Source organism: Rattus norvegicus, chromosome 8, assembly GCF_021556685.1.
Source record: "Rattus norvegicus strain SHRSP/BbbUtx chromosome 8, alternate assembly SHRSP_T2T, whole genome shotgun sequence".
In the NCBI taxonomy this organism is placed as follows: Eukaryota; Metazoa; Chordata; class Mammalia; order Rodentia; family Muridae; genus Rattus; species Rattus norvegicus.
The window spans coordinates 63,707,413-63,728,023 of NC_141541.1; the positions used below are offsets into that span (position 1 = coordinate 63,707,413).

Consider the following 20,611-nt stretch of genomic DNA (forward strand, 5'->3'; position numbering starts at 1 on the left):
ACTTGAAGGCGAGATAAAAATCATTCAGTAGATTGATACACACAAAGAAAATAAACCCACACAGGAGAGTCTCTTCGCCAGTTGTTTCCAGAGTAGGTTTTAAAACTTTTATCAATTTATGGGCCTGGTCCTTAGAGAGGACAAAAACCTGACTGTTTGCAAGGGAAGGAGTTTCCTGAGCATTTTCACAGTGTGAGGCAGCAAACAGCTGCCTCCTGGCCGCAGGGTTTGGGAAAAGGAAAAAAATTATATTATATATATATATATATATACACACATATGTATACATATATATTATATATATTCCTTCTAAGCACCTAGACCATCTATATTTTAACCACAAGAATTTTTTTACATGGACTGTCCATTTCTTTCCCTTCTTACAGAGAACACACTGAAGACCCACTTTGCCCCCATGTTTACTAAGGGCTGACTATTTCTAAGACCTACAAGTCTGTGACTCTGTCTTCTAGGCTTGTCTTGTTCTCTAGCCCTCTCTCCTCTCAGACATGTACTGGCAGCTCTTGGTGTGCACCTTCTTGCCTTGTGCTTGGCCATGACAGCACACTCATCTCTCCTCCTATCTTCTAGTATGCTCTAGGCTGAAAAATCCAATAGTTACATTTATTTTAGATTTGCTTAAAATAAAAGCCAGTGAGCTTAGAGTAAAAGTTAGTGGAATGTTTAGATATTTTGCTCAGCTATAATCTATACAACCAACTCTATAAATGAGGTAGTTAAGAATTAGCTTGATGCGTTAGTTGTGCCATGATTTATTTAAAAAATAAATTAAAAGAGAAATAAGGTTATCATTTTCTGATTTATAACAAACATTCCACCTTCATAAAGCAGGAGAATGCATTCCTAGAAGAAACCCTACTCAGAAACCAAATAGAGTAGCCATGAACAAAATTATGTCTGTCTCTCAAACAGGAGAAGCCAGAACCTTGCCTTCTTAGCTTCTGCCCCAAACGATCTGGAAGCCTCTGAACACCTAGACAGAGCAAGGCCAAGGCCAGCTTTACATGTCTGCTGCGTGATCTGAGCCAAGACATGCAGATGCTCCCTTATCAGAGAAAGAGTACTGACATTCATATGGTCCAGGAGGTGAAGCTGACTGTGTACGAGAGAAGGACGATTCTGTGTACTTTAAACGTATTTTACTAAAATATCTTACCTTTATAGCTTTAAGAGGAGGTCCTTGTACTACTGGTATAGATCAAATATCCCTTTAGAGATAAAACCAGCAAATATCCTTGGAGCCTGGTTAAAGGCCTTCATACAGCCCAGATGGGTTCCAGCAGGCTAGCCTGTCTTTTCTCACTGCAATACCTCACACCCTCAGTGCTGGGAGTAATCTGAGGTACCTTCCAGAGGCTCTTACCTGGTTATCTGGGTGGTTGACAGTGAAGTAGCCCACACAGACGATGACCTCATGGAGGAGGCTTTCACAGGACACTTGGCTGCAGTGGCCCAGCAAGGAACTAGCCATGTGCCGGAATGCCAGGGACAAGCCCTCTGCCCCTACAATAGACTGACAGATAAGGAGCAGTTAGAAGTCCCAGCCCAGGGAGAGCTGGGGCTGTATATCAGACAGCAAGTCGAGGTTCTGCACTCTCTGTTATGAGGTTAGAAGGACGATATACTCTGTCCGTCTGTCCTTCCTTCCTTCTTTCAACACTTAGCAAGTAGCATGCATTTAATAACAGAGTTCCTGTTCTCAGAAAAATGGAGAAACTTTCGAACAGGCTAGCTGTCAAATGTTTGTAAAGAAATTTACATGAACCTTAATTTATTTTAAGTTTCTATATTAATTTTTATTGGATTTTTCATATACTATATCCTTTTACCATTCTGAACTCTCTTAGAATCTTCATACCCATGTCCCCAGGGTTTCTTTCTTTTAAAAACAAAAACAAATAAGAAACATATAACCCAGGGTTGGGGATTTAGCTCAGTGGTATAGCGCTTGCCTAACAAGCGCAAGGCCCTGAGTTCAGTCCTTAGCTCCAAAAAAAATCTACAAAAACATCATGAACCTGACTATTATACTGTGGGCAGCAATTAGTTCAGGGGTTCTTAATCTAATAAATGATCAAAATAAATGTAATATCTTACCTAAAGGGTAGTAAATAGAGCAGAACGAATGCCCATAACACATATATTCAAAACACACTCTACCAAAAGCAATTGTCTCTTCCATACTTAATAACTTATATTTTCTCATTAGATAAGAATTCTTATTGTAGAAAATATGTAGGAGCATAAATATTAAATTTCATCTGTGCATATACTGTGTAAGCTAATTTCTAAGACTTTTTTCCCGAAGGATAAACTACATTCTTATACAAAGCAAAGACACTTAAGTGGTTTGTAGGCTCTGGGGATTGTACCCAGGGCCTTGTACATAACACAAAGATACTCCACCACTGAGCCGTGTTCCCCACCTTTATACATAGAGATAAATACCCACTTTTTTTTCATCCCTACCACCAAATACCCACTTTTAATTATTTACTTATGTTCAAATGGAAAAATCTAAATAAGAATTAATTATTATTCAAATAAATAGTGCTCTAAAACAAAGGCTACCAAAAGATGCGAAAAACCAAACCAAAACAAAAAAATCTTTCCAGGAACTAGGGAGCCCTTTAGCTCTAAGGTTTGTGGGATCTTTTCTCCAGATAGGCTGTGGGCCATCCGTGGTGGGCGACTTGGGAGGAGAATGTGAGTCTGCCTGTGCAGCCTGAAGCTTCTATTTAATAAACATGTCAAGCAGACAGAGCGACAGGAGGGCAAAGGGGAGAGGCGAAGCCCACAGAATACACTTGCAGCCCACACTGGAATGAAGCACTGCTGCCGGCCTGTGGGAAACACACTGCTTTAAACTCATCTCTTTATTTGAGGTCTTGTTGAGTTTGAGACCAGGTCAGACTATTGTAGCTTGGAAATTTCAGTTACTTCACTGTCTAGCTGAGTGAAACAGCCCTGCAGGTGGACACTGCTCTAGTGCTATGACTGCTGACTTTCAGAGTGTCTCCCCATCACAGTTCTATTGCCCCAAGACAACCCCCAACCCAAGTATTTTTCAAGCCCCAGACACTTCAGGAGGGCTTTGCTCCTTTAAATCAAGTCTTGACACCTTCTCAGTTCAGCCCTTATTTAATTAGTCTCGTCCAGCATGCTGTGACCTAGTGCCCTCTGTTTAACCTTTCCTGATAAGAGCAGGTCAAGGGGCATGTATGTTTGAATATAAAAATCAAACCAATTTTTCAAGGAAACTATATTTCCTTTCTAGCCAGAATTAATTGCCAAGTCAGTACATTGATTTGTTTCTTGAGACCACCTTCAATTGTTAAAAACTGTCATGGCAAATGCAATATACAGTATCATTGACCTCCAGGCCACTTGTGCCAGTGTGACTTCAGAGTGAATTCACATTCTTTGATGAGGGGGAGATATTTTAAAGTCTTATTGGTACATGATGAAAACATTCTAACAGATAACCCTTTTGTTGTTATCACATGATAAATTTTCACACAAAGCAAGCACACAGATGTGTGGCTCTGAAGAAAAGTAGAGAAATATGAATGCTGCACTCGGCACTTTCTGATTCAACATCTTCCAGGACACTCAGCAAACACAACTTCACAAGCCATACAGAAAGAAACTCATTAATAGCATCCATAGAAAGGCCCAGCAAGTGGGTTGCCAAGGCTGGGCCCAGACTCAGAGACTGGGGCCTAGTAATGCTGACCAGCACAATACCTTCTGTAATTTTATTAAATCTTCTGTTTTGTGAGGTAGATGTTTCTAATTTGCTTTAGATGAGGGTACTGGATTAAATGCTTAGATGGCTTTCCCAAGGCCACACACTTTATGGTGGTGGGACTGTTTACTGGGGTCAGTCCAACTCCAAGCTCAGGGATCTGATGAGCATGAGTCTGTGGCACGCAGAATTCCTGTGATATGTGGAGATGTGAGGGGAACCAACATGCTCCTCATGTCATCTTGTCTCATGCTTTAATAGTTTAGGCCACCTGCCTCGGCTCAGTTTTGTCTTTAGTTCCTTCTAGCCTTCTATGGTCACCTCCACATTTTCTCAAGTCAGGACCATGCTGAGATGTACATTTTCTTTTACTCCACTGGAAATCTCTTTCCCCATCCCTCATGAAATCTTACCTTTGACATGGGGTCGTTTCTATGATCTAGAACATGAGCTTTTCTGATCATATCTATCATGAAAATAGTATTTTCTTCCCAAACTCACTCACTGCTATATACCTGCATAGTCATTTGAATATTGCATATTTGATCATCAGTGGTGTCTGTGTGACAGATGTGTCAAAGAGCTTATTAAACAGTGGTGTTTAATAAGCCCTCAAATATTTGACAATTGTCTTACCTATGTCTTTCAATCTTATGAGTCTTATGAGTGATTCAACTAGTATGTACCTGTGTGTGTGTGTGTGTGTGTGTGTGTGTGTGTGTGTGTGTGTGTATTTTGTTGTTGTTGCTGTTGTTTTTTGAGACAGGGTCTCACTTGGCTAGCCCCTAGCTCATTATGTAACTGAGGTCTTGAACTCCTATCATCTTGCTTCCTCCTCTTCCTTCCTTTCCCTTCCCTCCCTTCTTTCCAACCATATTGGGCTTTAAAAATTATTATTATTTTTAAAAGATATTAATTTATGTGTATACACAAGTACTTGCAATGCATGTATGTATGTGTACCAAATGCATGTCTGGTGCCTACAGAGGTCAGAAGAGGCCATGAGATCTCCTGGAACTGAACTTGCCATGTGGCTGTCAACTTCATGTGGGTGCTGAGAACTAATAAGCTTGAGTCTTCTGCAGGAGCAGCCAGCAATTTTAACTACTGAGCCCTCTTAACATTATTTTTGAGACCAGGCCTAACAGTGTGATACAGGCTGTCCTCAATTTTTTGTAGTCAGGTACCTTTTGCCTCAGGTATGTATAGGTATATGACTTCTGAAACTAGATCATAAAAAACCATGTAGCTGCTGTCTGGTTCTTTTAGAACACTTGCTTTCCAGAAGCTTCCTTCTAGGACCTTCCCCCTCAGGACTCTGATATCATAATCATTTGAGAAGCCTGAATTATACAAATAGGTTGTATATAGGTACTCTGGCCAATGTTCCTACACAAACATAGTCTTAGAGGTATCCCAAGCATCAACCATGAATGAAGGAACCTCTGGATAATTTCAGTTCTTATTTCTACAAGGCACACTTACCCTCCCTTTTCCTTTAGCCTTGTGGGTCTCTTGGCTGAAGTCTTGTCATCATGTCATAGAGCCAAGCCATCCTCATGAGATATGAAGAGCCTTACAGGATTTCAGAACTCATAGAGTCTGAGATCACAATAATACTGATCACACTGCAATTACTCTATTAAGTATTTGCTTCTAAATGCATAGAAATAACTGGTTTAGGTAAGTTCTTTTTCACTTAAGTATGTACTTTTTCATAATCCATGGTAACAAGGAAGTCATTTTATTTGATGGGAAGATTACTGAACCCTATATTCTGAGGTCCTCTGATAAATGTCATATGTAACCAGAAGTAACACTCATTGACACTTTCTGGAGCAGACATTAGGTAGGCCTGTAAACTACTCCAACTAGGCAAACTGCAGAGAATGACAACTGCTTTGGAAACAGAAACACATTAATCCTAAAGAAGGGGCTTCTGTTCTTATGATGAATAAAGTCACTCTACAAAGTTGAAAAATACAAGCTCCAATGATAAAACTCACTAACTTCCTTTCTGGACAGAATCCTAGGAAGCCATTAATTAACTGAGCGTATGCCATCAGTTTCACAACAGAAGTGTTTCCTCTGAGGATAGTAGAGACCACTATCTTCGCACAATAAGCTCCAAAGCCCCCTTTCCTCTTAGTAAGTAATTCATCTAAATTATGGGTTCATCATCTGCCAAGTTTGTTCCCTTTTTAATGAAATCACTCGACAGTTAATAAACGGACAGGGAAAGTCTATTCCTTGGGGCTTGCTCTATAACAGGTTCAGTGTTTTTGAAAATTAAATTTCCTACTTGAAAAAGTCTGTTTTTAAGCTGACAGTATGGTATTAAAGCAAAAAGTCATTTTCTTTCTTTAGCTATAAAAACTTAAATTATAGTGGTTTGTACAGTTATATATAAATGCACTTTACTTTTGACACAAATCAGTTAAATCATCCTTAAGAGTTATATCAATCAAAATAATTAAGCAATTTTGGTTCTATTTCTATAAGAAACCATTAATTTTGTTAATATTTAAACATTGATGGGATGATAATATCTTTATCTAAAAAATTAAGTTAGAAGACTTATAAGTGGTAGTGTGGCATAGGTTAAATTTAAGACTGGAGAGTCATGGGTAGCTAGTTTTGTTTCAGCTAAATAGGACCTTATACAAATTATTTATTTGCAGCTTCTCCATCTGTAAAATGGGTACAATAATATTTTTCATAAAAGCTATGAGAATAAATGAGATAGCACATTTAACATTTAATGTGAACAGATATCATATAACTCTACAGAACAGCTTAACAAATGGTATATACACTTTATAATTCTACTTATTATAATCTAGGATCTCAAATTCCAGAGAAGAACTTCCCATTATATACACATTGAAAGACTAATTTTTTGGAAACTAGAGAGTTGGCACAGCAGTTGGAAACACTTGTTCTTCTAGAGGACCCAGGTTTAATTCCTTGCACCCATATGGTGGCTAACCACTATCTTGAACTCCAATTCCAGAGGGGATCTGACACCCTCTTCTTGTTTCTGCTGGCACCAAGCATACATGTGGTGCATAAACACATATAAAGGGAAAAACATACAAATGGAAATAAACCTTCAAAAAAGTTTTTTTTTTTTTTTTTTTTTTTTTTTTTTTTTTTTTTTTTTTGGAGCTGGGGACCGAACCCAGGGCCTTGCGCTTCCTGGGTAAGCGCTCTACCACTGAGCTAAATCCCCAGCCCCAAAAAAGTTTTTTAAAAAGTGAATTTTGGGGGTCTGGGGAAGATATCTCAGTGAGTAAGTAATTGGTGTGCAGGAAAGAGGAGCTGATCTTAGCTTTCCAGCACCTGCATTGGAAACCTGGCATGCCACTGAGTGCTGAGAGTGCATGCAGGTCCTGGGGCTTGCCTGGAGCAAGTGTACCATAAAAGCTGAGCTCCATGTTCAGTGAGCCAGGCATTGTGGCTCACACCATTAAACCAGAACTCCAGAGGTGGAGGCAGGTAGGGCTGTGCAAGTATGAGGCCAACTGGTCTTTGTAGGAGTCTCAGCCAAGAACACACAGTGAGACCCTGAATGGGCAGGGTGCAGGGGAGATAGACAGCAATAGAGAATGCCCAGCCTCCACATGCACATGCAAGGAAACACACACACACACACACACACACACACACACACACACACACACACACACACGTACACACGTACACACATGTACTAACTTTTTCTTGGTTTTAAAACCAACGTGAACCAAGGTTTTAGTACCTGAAAAGCAGACAAGTCAAGAACTGCAAAGCTGTTGAAGAAACGTAAACTCTGAATGGCTACTTGGATGGTGTTCTGGGTGTAACTCTCCTTGGGACTAGTGCTGGCGTCTGAGATGGTGCCGTGGAAGAGGATACAGTAGAGCATGTGTAGAACTCCAGCCAAGTCTGTAGCTTGAAGAGCAGCTGTCAGCCCTGTGGGATCCTGGTGATTACTGTCAAATATGCTAGAAGATCTGAGAAAGAAAACACAACTCTTTGAGAAAAGTCTAGTTAAAGGATGTTAGGATTTCTATAGGTTAAATGGAACGCACTACACAGACTATTAAAAGCAAACCCCCTGAGTTGTGTAATAAGGTAACGAGACCACCAGTAACATGTAGCCAGCCCTACCTGCCCTTGGGACATCAGCTTGTGTAGGAGTGGTAACTGAGCACCAGGCAGTTGGTGCTGAGGCCACTACTGCCTTCCCCTCGCTTGGCAGCCCAGGATACCCCACTATCTCTAGTGCCTACATCTGGACAAACTGCATAGAGCTTTAAGAGCTTTGTAGACTCAGACATCTAAACACTGTAGTTTTCCTCCAGAGAGGAAATCCACAGTGTATCTGTACACTGAGGGGAGATGCTTCAACTGCTTTTGTAGGTACTGTTCTAGATTAAAACAGTATTACTGAATATATTGTGGAGGGCATGTCCCCAAACAATCAGATTCAGTCACTGAGGTATGTCTATTGATGAAACAGAAGAGGCAGTTCAGTGGTAAATGAATCCTTAAAGTCAACAGTGAACCAGCAAGGTTTTACTGAATCTACCCCGTTCCTGCACTAAGGCGTACAGAGCATTTAGGACCAAGACACGCAGTCAACGCGGATACCGCTGCCAAGTACTCACTCGTCACTGCATCCCTGGCTTCCAAGAAGCAGCAACAGATTACTCTCTGTGGAAACGCCCTCCTTACCTCATTGCTAGTGTGCTTGAAGGGGCTCTTCCGTATTTACTCTGGCACAAGGTGTCTAGGCCTAAACTTAAACTGTACATTTTATTTCCTTAGTTGTTCAGCTTGTGTCACACTCAAAGCTAGCAGGCTGCAGAGTGCCACTTTTGTCACTATGCTTGGAAAGAATTTTCCCTTTCCCTTTCCTGGCTCTGAGAAGATGGAAGTTTTGTGATAGAGGCCCTAGCTACAGCAGAGACAAACCCTAGTGTTCCTTGGTGCCGTTCCAAGTGGATCATTTTCTGCCTTCTTTCATGAGACTTGGCCTTTTCTTTGGGAAGTTGTAAGGCTCTGCTCCATCTCTTTGCTTCATACAGTATCACTGTACAGCTCTCAGCAGAAGTGCCCAGTTACTCTACTACGGTGCAGCGACATCCTTCCCAAGCTCCTAACACTGACAGGCTTTCCTTCATCAGTTGTCATCCCTTCAAACTGGAATGTAGAAGGGAGAGAGGCACTGACCACCTATGGTTATCTCATTATCTTGCCTCGAAACAGTCAGAAGATATCACTAATTAAGTCAGAACTGGGAGGGCTGGCTAGTGAATTTCTTGTCTAAAGGGATTATTCTATTGGTTTTAACTTAGCAGTTGCATTGAAGTAGAGTTCGACTGATAACTCTAGTCAGCATTTATGCCTCAGATATATTGTTTCAGATATTGCTCAGAACACATCCACAAAGCATGATACATTCCTGTATTCCTTATACTCTTCTCATAGAATATAGTACCTCATGTGAAGTCTTCTTATAGTCGGTAGGCAAGGTACAACTCTCACGCACAATGGAAGAACTACAACTTAAAGCAGGTCACATGAGTTTCTTAAGTAGCAGAGGCAGGGGCATGATGCAGGTCTTAATACATAATGCTCTGCCCAAAGACCAAAGCATCCACACAGAACAGGACTTGATTTCATATTTTCTCTCTGCCTTTTCTTTAGTCAGAATTTGCAAATCACTAACTATTGTTAAACATAATACAGTTTTGTGCCATCATAAGGAGATATTTGTAGTATGCTACTTAATAAAGATTCAAATTTATTTGATCATACGCACATTTAGAGCACTTTTTATAAAACTTGTTAGTGAATATCACTTGGCCCTTAGTGCCATCAAACGCAAAAGAATTAGGGTAAGACCCTACTACAGACATGAAAAGATAGTAATTTGGCTACAGTTATTATGAAGGTTCCAAAAAGAGACCCAGGTTTGGACACAATTGGCTGCCTGTTCAAACAGAAGGCAGAAGGCAGAAGGCAGTTCTCCCTAAAACTAATTCCTAATCTACTTTCAGACCTCCAAGGATGCATGACTCTGGAGACAAGAGTTTTATTATTTATGAATCTGAATGCTGATTTTCCCTTACTGTGCCTGCTATTTTCAACAGACTATTAGCATACTGTAAATCAGACATTTGGGATTATAGCTTTATTGCTAGAAAACACTACCATAACCTTTCTTAGCAATTATAAAGTATCATGAATTCACTGTTTTTTCTTCTGAAGAATAAATACAAAAAACCAACCAGTTAAACAAACAAAACAAAATAAAACCCAAACAAAACATCAAAGAAAAGGCCATCAGCACAGTGTTTCTCCCTTCCCATTATGGGGGAAAGGGCTGATCTAACAGCTAATGACACAGCTTCAGTCTTTAGTGAATATCTCCTAAGGAAATAAAAGTGTTGGCTGAGGAAAATCAACCAAGCATTCAGGGACCAAGGTGTGGAAATGGTTCAAAAACACATATAATATTGCTTTAAGGAAAAGTATATTTCCCTTAAAAGTGAGCTCATGGACTATAAAAAGGCTGTGAGGTCATGTATAGCTCTTGGCTTTCATGACTAATGCAAACCTGAAGGGACATTGGGAAATATTTAATGTTTTCTTCAATCAATCAATCAATCAATCAATCAATCAACCAACCAATCAACCAATCAATCAATATATGTGTGTGTGTACATGTGTATGTGTATATGCACTATAACACATATGAGCAGATCAGACAATATGTGAGAATTTCAGGGATCAAACTCAGGCAAGTGCCTCTACCTGCTTAGCCACCTCACTGGTTCAATGTTTACTTCTGATTCAGCTTAAAATACAGATAATTTGTCCATCAGCAGGATCATGGCTCCTGCTGGGTCTTAACTATAAGTTATCTAGTCTCTTTAACCCAAATGTTTATAGTATAAAGTTTTATGCATATCAGGCATGCACTAAAGTTTTCCTTAAAGAATAATTGTTATTAAGAAAAAAAAGGGGCTGGGGATTTAGCTCAGCGGTAGAGCGCTTGCCTAACAAGCGCAAGGCCCTGGGTTCAGTCCCCAGCTCCGAAAAAAAGAAAAAAAAAAAAAAAAAAAAAAAGGACACAAGTTGTGTGTTGGGAGGGGCAGAAAAATAGGAATGGCTCTGGGAGGAATTGAGAGGAGGAAAGAAAACAATCAAAATACATTGCAAACGATTCTCAAAAATTAATAAAAATACTTTAAAAATACATGAAAGATATTAAAAATCAGATGTGAAGTTCTGTATACCATACTTTAAAATGTAAAACCTTTTCAATTTTTACTAGATTTTAAGTTTTTTAATTTAGATACAGGACTAGAGGTTTTAGGGAAGTACTTATATGAATTCATTAACAGTAGATTTAAATGCGGACAGGTCTAAGTGGGCTACCGTTATTGCCATGTGATATCTAAAATCCAAATCTGCTTTATAGGAGCATATAGTTAGGCAAAAAGCAGCAGCTTGCATGGGCATGAATCGTGGGCAGTCCATTATACAGCTAGTCTCAGCTAGCCTAAAACAGCACGTGTGTGCAATTCTAAACTCTATAGCCTCTTCTCTCTCACTTGTTCCTAGTTTGTCTATGATCATCCTCCTGTCTCCCAGCATGCTAGAGGGCTGGTGACCACCCAGACTATTCTCACAGCTTCCAGGATTTTGTTTCATTCAACTTTTACTTATAGAATCTCTGAGGCATCTGTGAAACTTACATTTCAGCCCCAAACCATAAAAACACACTTAATAGTCTACAGAGTATTGGAGTGGAGTGGATTAAATTTGTGCATGTCCCAGTGATGGAAGAGAACTTCATTGCACAAAAAGAAATGGGTTATTTCAGGATTCCAGGTTTTGGCTCTTAAATCTTGGAATATTCCAAGAAAGCCAATCTTAATCTAACATAATACAGTTTTGTGCCATCATAAGGAGATATTTGTAGTATGCTACTTAATAAACATCATCTAGTGACGTCATATCCCAGGCTTTGTGTGAGCACAAAAGGAATGATACTCTCTTAGGTACTATGCTCAAAAGTCAAAGTGCCTGTGCTCCAGTACAATGAATGCCAAACACTAAAGGCAAGGGAGACTTGGCCCCTAGAATGGAAAAAGCTGTAATCCAACAATGGCGGGCCTATCAGCTCTCCATTACTGCTGGAACAAACTGTCACAATCTGGTGGCTCCAAAAATATGAATGTGGTATGTTATAGTCCTGAAGGTAAGACACCGAAATAATAGATATCATTGTGCTAAAGTCAAATTGTCACAAAACTTGTGTTCCCTCAGAAGGCTGCAGGGCAGAAGGAATATTTTCTTACCAGCTTCCAGAGCACACTCAGACCCTCCAAGGCCCACAGCCCAGCATCTTCACCTCTTTTGAATACAGGCATCTGTGTTTAACGCCAGATGCCAGGTGCCAGCCGAGGGCTTTCTGGTGAAGAGTCCCTGCATAGGAAATTTGAGCTTCTTCATATGGTGGCTGGACTTTAGCTAAGCCCAGGAAGTGGAAGAGAAAAGAACAAGAGGCCAGCACAGCCCTGGGGGAATGAAGTGACTGGAAGAGGAAGGAGATTCCTGCAGGGAGAGAAGGCAGTTCAGGACGACTGACTGGGATCAGCCCCAGATCTTGGATGTTGTGCAATGATGTTTCTCATTTAAGACACTCCCTGGTTTCAAATTTTCACACTGAAAACAGCAAAGGGTCCTGTGCTGATGCACAGGTTTTATTTTACCTTTCTGATTTCTAGTTGGGTCTCAGAGGCTCTGCTGCCTTGCTTAGTAAAGGATGAGTAGCCGGGGGGATGGGTGCTGTCCTATGAGGGCTCTATGATGACTACAGCCCTTTATCACAGCTTTCTGGCCCATTCTTACTTTTTTGAATCCATTCTTCATGGAGTATACAAATGCTTTTTTTCTTGACTTTTAAGGTCATTTTTCTGTTTAAAAACATCCAATTGTTTTCCCATCCAATTGTTTTCCCATCGAGCTTAGAATAAAATTCAAATTTCTAATGTTTGTCTTCCCTCCTCCCCTGGCATGTACTTTATTTCCTATCACTTTCTTGTTCATCAAATTCAACACCTATTGGTTTTGTTTCTGGAACACAGCAACTCAGGCAAGACCTTGCCATGTTTTTCAACTAGAATATTCTTCCCTTGGATCTTTTCATGGTTGGCTCCTTGGAAGATACAATTTCATTACCCCAGAGAAGCCTCCTCTGACAGACACATGGGCCTGTAACTATACAACAAAGATAACTCATCCTCCTCTATATCTTGACAGAATTCCAGAGCTTCGAGACTAGAGTGTCTTAAGCTACTCAATTTTGTGTAATTTGTTACACCACCTTGGTAACTAGAATGGGAGAGGAAAAGCAAAAGGAAATGTGAGACCATAGGCATCTAGGGAGAAAAGGCAGGGCCTGAACAATATGGATGTTACTAAGGTACAAGCAGGACTAGCACAGGGCTCGTGTGAGGGGACATTCTGTAAGCCTCAGAAACCCATCAGTGGCAGAAATGGCTCTGTAGTAAGCAATAAGTTCTATGCTGTTGGATGTATTCAAATAGAAAATGGCAAGGTCATTGAAAAGATTAAAACCGTATTGCAAGACTGGGTGATTGTAAGGTTCTCTTAAATCAACAGAGTATGGTGGCAGGTCACACACAGAGAAATGATCAGTGAGGACAGATCTGGAGCTGGATGCCTGGGGGCCCGAAAAACCACACACTCTTCTTTGCCTTTCTGTCTTTTGCTTTAGATGCTATTGATAGCGACACCTATTTCTTCCTTCTCTCTAATGTATCATTCATACAGTACTTGTATATGCTTCAAAATATGATTTTTAGCAGGCCATGCTTCTGCTCAAAGGTATTAATGACACTATTGCCACCACAAGATACCAGAAAATAATTTGCATTTTTACATTTTAACCTTGTCATCATCTGGAAGAGTTCAGCTAGAGTACTACATGTTATTCATGTTTTTCTACTTTTATATCTTGTTTTTGTTATATTTTTAGTCTATCTTTTCCTCAACTATATATATTATCATTTCCATTTTTTTAAGCTACTCTAGAAAATATCTAATCCTTATAAGCTGTGAACAACCGCTCCCTTTTTTGCCCTCAACTGATACCGATGATGATAGTGGCCACCATTTATGAAGCATTTCCAAGTGCCTGGCAGCCTACCAAGCACTTGCATGAATTGCGTTCTAACTCCGTTCCCATTGTCTTTATCATGGATATCTGTATATGCACCTTCTTTTTCCTTCTAACTTACAGGTCCTTGAGGACATAACATGAGTCTTGAATCATTTCTGCCTTTTCCCAAGTCTGGCACAGGACCTGGCATAGAACAAGTGCTGCATAAACATTTGTTCAATGATTGAACGGATGGGTAGGGAGGCAGAATTAAAAGTTTACCTTTGTTTGAACAAATGGTTTGGAAGCATCCTTAAACACTTGAGATGCACTCATTTATACCCACATGATTAGTAGGCTAAGTTGTAAATCATTCTGATATCTTTATGACATTGGCTTCCCAAATGTCATTTGTCTACAACAAATTTTGTTAGAATACTTTGAATATGGAAATGGAAAACATATATACACAAACAAAAATCCTTTTTTTATAATGACTTCTTTAGCCAATTATTATCAACCACTTCTTACAAGCTCTTTCCTCTCAGAGTTGACAGGTTTACAAGGATTATAATATTAATATATATATTTGTTTGCTTATCTTAGTGTTGGTCCACTGCTCCTTGGTCCTCTGTTGCTCTATGCGTAACTGCAAGCACAGTTATGAATACAGTAAGTCACTGCGGAGTAACTGAAAAGCCTGTGTTGACTGTGCTTATAAACAATCATTACTTCTGATCCTCTTAGTGCTCCTGAGGAGCCCGCATCTTACAATAGGCTGAGCTCAGCTGATGACGGATTAGGATGCTCCAAGACCTGAAACTAGCCTTTTTTTTTTTTTTTAAACTTCCTGTAAGACTAGGGCTAGAAAACCAATAGTAACAAAAGCCAAAACAAAGCATTTCTGAAAATCCTACTATAAATACATCAGATTTGTTTAAGTGAGTAAGAATTATTGTTTGTGTCCAATTTTCATTTTAAAATTCTGTGGTAATCCTAAACTAAAACCAACTCTTTTATCACATTTTCACTTTTTACTTAAATAAAGACAATTTCATTGTTCAAAACCAAGCCTGGTGTAGAAATCTTGGGCCCATGCTTTCTTCCCCCAACTAAAGCATAGATTAGCAGCACAAATTCTGACACTCTAATTGTCTTTCAGAACACCTAGGTAAAAATGAGAAGATTAAGGGCACAATAAGAGAGAAGTCCACAAGTGGACCTGCTCAGGCTTGGCTGCAAAGTGTTTACTCAGAGACCTCCTAGCAATTAGTTTGCTTAATTACTTCAGTCTCTGCCAGTTCAAGAGGCAATTTTTAGAGGCCACTGTGGCTCTTTTTTTGTCTTTTATTCTGGTTACCAACAAAAGGGCTCCTTGACTTTCTAGTTTTAGCTAATTTCTGGTAGCCAAAACAGGCTTTCTGTGAATTCTTACAATAAAGCAAAATCACAGGTCCTACTTCTTAGAATGGGTTGTGAGCTTGCACAGAAATGCTAATTTATGTAACAAAATGCTTGGCCAGTCTCTATAGTTCATAGTTTAGAAACAGACTTCCTGTGAAGATGGGGGACAGCACAGATGGCCTGTAACCATTAGATGTGAATGACTCTGACTGGTAGAGTGCTCCCTGCCCTGGTCCTTAGTGCTCAGGGAATGCTGGGAGACTGAAAAATGACAAGAGTAAGTAGGGATCCTTTTTTCCCCCATTTTGAGAGTAGCAGATTACACAAACTCTACTAGAATTTCCCAGGTAAATCAAATCACAGAACCACCTGGACCTATTTTTATGTCCAAAATAATCTGCTTTTTGCAGGAAGCCCTGCTATTAGAAATTTGCCATTGAAATTGAACAAAGAAATTATATTGGGGGAATTAAGAATTCTTAGAAACCATCAAGAATAAATCACTACCAACTACTTAATCTTCTCTAATTTGGAGACTATATCATTTACTAATCAAAAATGACAAGTCAGAAGCCTGAAGGTTCTCCTCTCCCATATCAATAAGCCCCTTGCTATCTGACTTATTCTACCTCATCTAAGTGTCTTTGCTCCTCTCTACTTTCAGTGGATGTAGAGGCACTCGGTATTTTGCACGTGGACCATGAGAAAGGCTTTGCTAATCCTTTGGCAGACCTCTCTACACTCCTTAGGAGTGCTCATTCTGGAACAGAAATCTGATCCTGCCCAAACAATTCTGTGGCGTAGGCCTCTGTTTTCTTTTGAGCCTTACAACAGTTAAGGAGCTCAATTAATGGTCCCTTTTTCTCCATGGTCACAAAGACATCAAACTGAACTTAAAACACTAGATGGTTTGAAATATTCATGTATTTTTGGCTTGAGCTACCCCCAAAGCAGGACTTTAAACAAAGATATAGGTGTAAATGTAATTTTTTCTTTTGGGTGTGAGAAAGTAGGGCAGGTATAAAGTTGAACAAAAATTGTTAGTGAATAGGCTATTGCTAGGAACTCTTTGGACATCGGTGAGCACACCTTAGACCCACTCAACAGAGGGACAGGAAAGTTGAGTGACGGTCAGTTAGTCCCCTTGCTTTCGGGCAGAGCAGAACTGTTCGATGGTCTACAGGTGCATGCTGCCTGCTTCTTTACACACTTCCTGCATCTCTCTCCTACTCGTCCAGCATACTTTAAAGTTCAGCCTACTGGCAGGGTGGACGGTGCCCTTCTTTAATCTCAGTACTGAGGAGGCAGAGGCAGACCAATACCTATGAGTTCACGGTCAGCCTATTTTACATAAGGAGTTTCAGACCACAGGGACATCAAAGTGAGACCCTGTCTTAATAAAACCCCAAGACTTTAGTTTACTGAAGTTTCTTAACCTTCTCTTGGTGTGTTTTCCTTTCTTCTGTGTACAGTATCTTTTCCTGTAGCTATTAGTTTGTATGTCTGACTCCACATTAGACTCTGTGCTCCTCAAGGTCTGTTCTTAGTACCTAATTTATCACCTGACATACAGCAGAAGCTCTCAGTGAGTGCCACTGGATAACATCATGGTGATACATGAAGGACAAGAATCCTGCTATATATATATGAGAAAATTAAAATAAATACACATGTTAACATGTGAATAATGTTAAGTCAAGTGTAGAAATGGAAATACCAAGGCAGAAATCTGGAGTACTAATTCAAGTCAGTCTGGCTCAGTTGCTTTCCCTATGCAAAGGAGGTGATGGATAACCTCTAACTTTCTTTCAAGTGCCACAGACTTCAATATGACTGAAGTTGTATAAGCAAAAGCTAAAGACTACAAACTACACAACAGCCATATGCTTACTTATGTGATGGTCATTTAAATTCAAAATGAGCACAGGTGACATACACAAAAATGCGAACAAGTTTGTTAGACTGTATACTACAGACAAAGAGCCAGGACCAGAAGCGGTTTGTTGTGTTAAGAGACCACCGGGAAAGAGCTAATTGGATAAGATAGGGCTCTAAGCTGGTGCCAATACCCAGAGAGAGCTGATCCTATGTCCAAACTCTCAGAAATGTGGTAATAACTACTCCTGATTCTATTATCAAAGGCAGACTTTGGTTACATTCCCAGATAGAAATTAACCTGGAACACTGAATGCAGGTTATCTTTGTTTCCCTGAAATTTCAGACAGTTTTAATTTTCCTATAAATATCACAGAGGTGACAGGTTGGTCAGAGTAAGAAAGATTAGGTGAGTTTAGGGATCCTATATGTAACAGACTAAACCAGTGATGATTTCAGAAGAAATGCCTTTCTCATAAAACACTGTACACACAGCACTTGCATTCTGTGTGCTATGGAATAAGATGGGTCATATTTCTTTAAGAAGCAATTTCCAAATTCTTCAAATAATTTTTTTCTTTGTGACAAAACTTCAAAATATGGGATAAAGAAAATTCAAAATACAAATAAGTGCTGTTTAGAATTTAATTTTAAGCAAACTACTTTACTGAATATCATTGGTATACTTCAAGGATGTTTCATATTCCTATCAAAACAACAAGTCACTACTGTGAATGACTCTCACTCAGAGTCAAAAGAACACCCAGGAAAGAGTCCTTGTCCTTTCTAGAGAACTGATGCTTTTTTAATTTACTTCTTTTATTGTATGTGTGAATGCACATATATGTAACAATGTCTATGGGGAAGTCAAAGGACACATTTTGGGAGTTCTCTTTCAATCCTGAGTTCTGGGGAATCACAAAATCAGGCCATCAGGCTTATGTGGGTTTTAATCACTGGACCATCCTGTTGGCCTGACAATTATTTCTGAGGATACCTTACAGGGTGGTGTTCAAGTCCATACTAGTGCCTGGCACTTTGCTTTAGCCACACCCATGAGCTACAAGTGCCTTCAGGGAGCTACTATTTTTGGATGACTCTTTTGTGTTAGTACTTTGGAAGAAAGAAAAGTAGAGAAAAACAAAGATCTAGGAGATTACCCAAAAGGAGGTGACTGGCAACAATACCATGGTGAGGTTGTGCTATTCTGGGCTAATGGCCTGATTTGGTTTGGTGTGTTTTGTCATTGGCTCACTGACTGCCAGAGAACCCCAACCCCTCACGCCCTACCTACAACACCCCTGGATCTCAGTAGAAGAAGAACTGGATGCATTCAGGTCTTTATGACACCAGTTAAAAAAAGAGAAAACAGACTGACTCTGGCAGGAACGCCCATCCCACCCTCAAATAAAAATGTAATCCAATCTCAATGTGGAAAACCAATGACAAGGGAAATATAGGAAGGCAGTGGAGTGACTACTATCGCAGTGAGATTTAGATAGACAAACATAAGAGATGCTCTAACCTGCAATTCTTACCTTCCAGTGACAGTAAAGCACAGCATACATATCCCACGTAGGAATCCTGCGGCATGCTGCAGAAATGTGGCCATTTTGGGATTCTCATCCACTGGGCCTTGCACTGAGAGGAAGCAGCCACGAAGTCTGTCAATCAGACCCATGTTCACCACATAGCTGGTGAAAGAGAACAGTATGTCTCAATCTGCAGAGGTGACAATGTCTTCATCTTCTATGATAAATCTTAGCACATCCAGGCTTGGGTCCCTTGACATACTGACAGAATATAGGTTTGACTAAAACACTTAAGTACCAACATCCTTATGTTTAGTACTAAACAATCAGTTATTCTCTCACCATTCTTCTTGGTTTGAAGAAACTGACAGTAGGTGAAAAAGTATGTAATGATCTCTACAGTCTTAGCAAGTAGTACTTTCTTAAGAATCAGGGGACCAAAGTCACCACAACATAGGGACTTAGAAGACAAAATGATGCTTCCAAGATACACTTTCAAAAATTAATTTATTCTTTGACAACTTACACACACACACACACACACACACACACACACTATGGTCTACCTGACAACCTTACAATTTATTATCCTTCTCTCCCAATAACTCCCCTGCCTCCCACTGCCATGTTTTTGTTGTGTTTTGTGGTCCATTGACTTTTTGCAGGACTCTCCACATAGACATGCTACCCAAACACTCTTGTTAACACTTTAAATTTCTAATGCCAACTGTAGGTGCTCTACTAAAATAAAATCACCATTAAGAACATAAATAAGATTAAGACTCTTAGTTATAAACATAGAAAGATACATAATGTTAATTGATCATGAAGACAGGCTAGGAATGTTCCATAAAATAACGTGTATCCCCATTGAAAATTGTGGGTACATGAGAGACAGAGACTAAGAAGGAAAAAAATTCAAATTAAAAAACACTCAATGTGTGATACTAGATAGGACTATAGACAAAAAAAAAATCTATAATGACACCATATATATGAATCACAACTATAGGATTTGGAGAAATCAAGTCATCACTAGGGATAGTATAGTTCTATGCATGCCATTGGGGGAGAAAAGTAACACTCTTACCCAGATGTAAAAGCCTGTGATGTACACTAACAACTGGTCTGACAATATATGCCAATTGGTACAATAGTGTGCAAGTGTTAGGAGACCAACCAACCAGTTTCCTTATTTAAAGCCGTCTCTAAAAGCCAGAACTCATGCATGGTAGCATTTACTAGGCCCCCGGGACTGGTGAGGTCATAGCCCTAAGGCAGAACCCAATCCTAGTATTCTGCTAAATGGACATAGAGATAAATTGCCTCCTAAGTTCTTATTTTTATACCCATAGATTAATACAAATAGCAGTCATCATTGCAGAAGCTTCTTTCTGTAGAAGATAGTGATTAATACAGGGACCCACAATTAGTGCCACGTGTAGAGACTAAGAGACCATGTTCTAAATGAGGCATCTATACCATTCTTCTACCCACTGCAAGGCTTAGGAATCACTGCAGAAGAGGGTGGGAAGATCATCTGTAGCAAAACAGTGTATGCTAGACATGACAAAATGTTGAACACAAGAACTCATAGCTATGACAACATGCACAACATCTGCATGAAATCTAGCCAGCCAAAATCCCAACATGGTGGGGAAAAAGGTTGATTCACTCCCACTGCCTGTTGAAGAGCTATTGGCAACTGATGGCTGCTGAGGGAAGTCAAGTCAGTTTTCTTCAGGGATAAGGCTAATGAGGGCCACCAAGCCTGGTTATCCCCAGGGGTGAGAGAATCTGCACTACGCAAGTGTAGAAATCCCCAATTCAGATTAAATTTTTACTACA

The 20,611-nt window shown here is 39.8% G+C and overlaps 1 protein-coding gene across 11 annotated transcripts in view; it reads right to left on the reverse strand.

Annotated features, from left to right (window-relative positions):
* Window positions 1–20,611, reverse strand: part of Scaper (S-phase cyclin A-associated protein in the ER) — a 387,677-nt gene that overhangs the window by 26,243 nt on the left and 340,823 nt on the right. For 8 of the 11 annotated variants that reach the window (NM_001427719.1, XM_087560185.1, XM_087560183.1 and 5 more), the window contains 3 exon segments: window positions 1,385–1,534; window positions 7,530–7,764; window positions 18,770–18,925. In NM_001427719.1, the coding sequence (NP_001414648.1) occupies window positions 1,385–1,534; window positions 7,530–7,764; window positions 18,770–18,925 (541 nt within the window). 11 annotated transcript variants of the gene reach the window in all.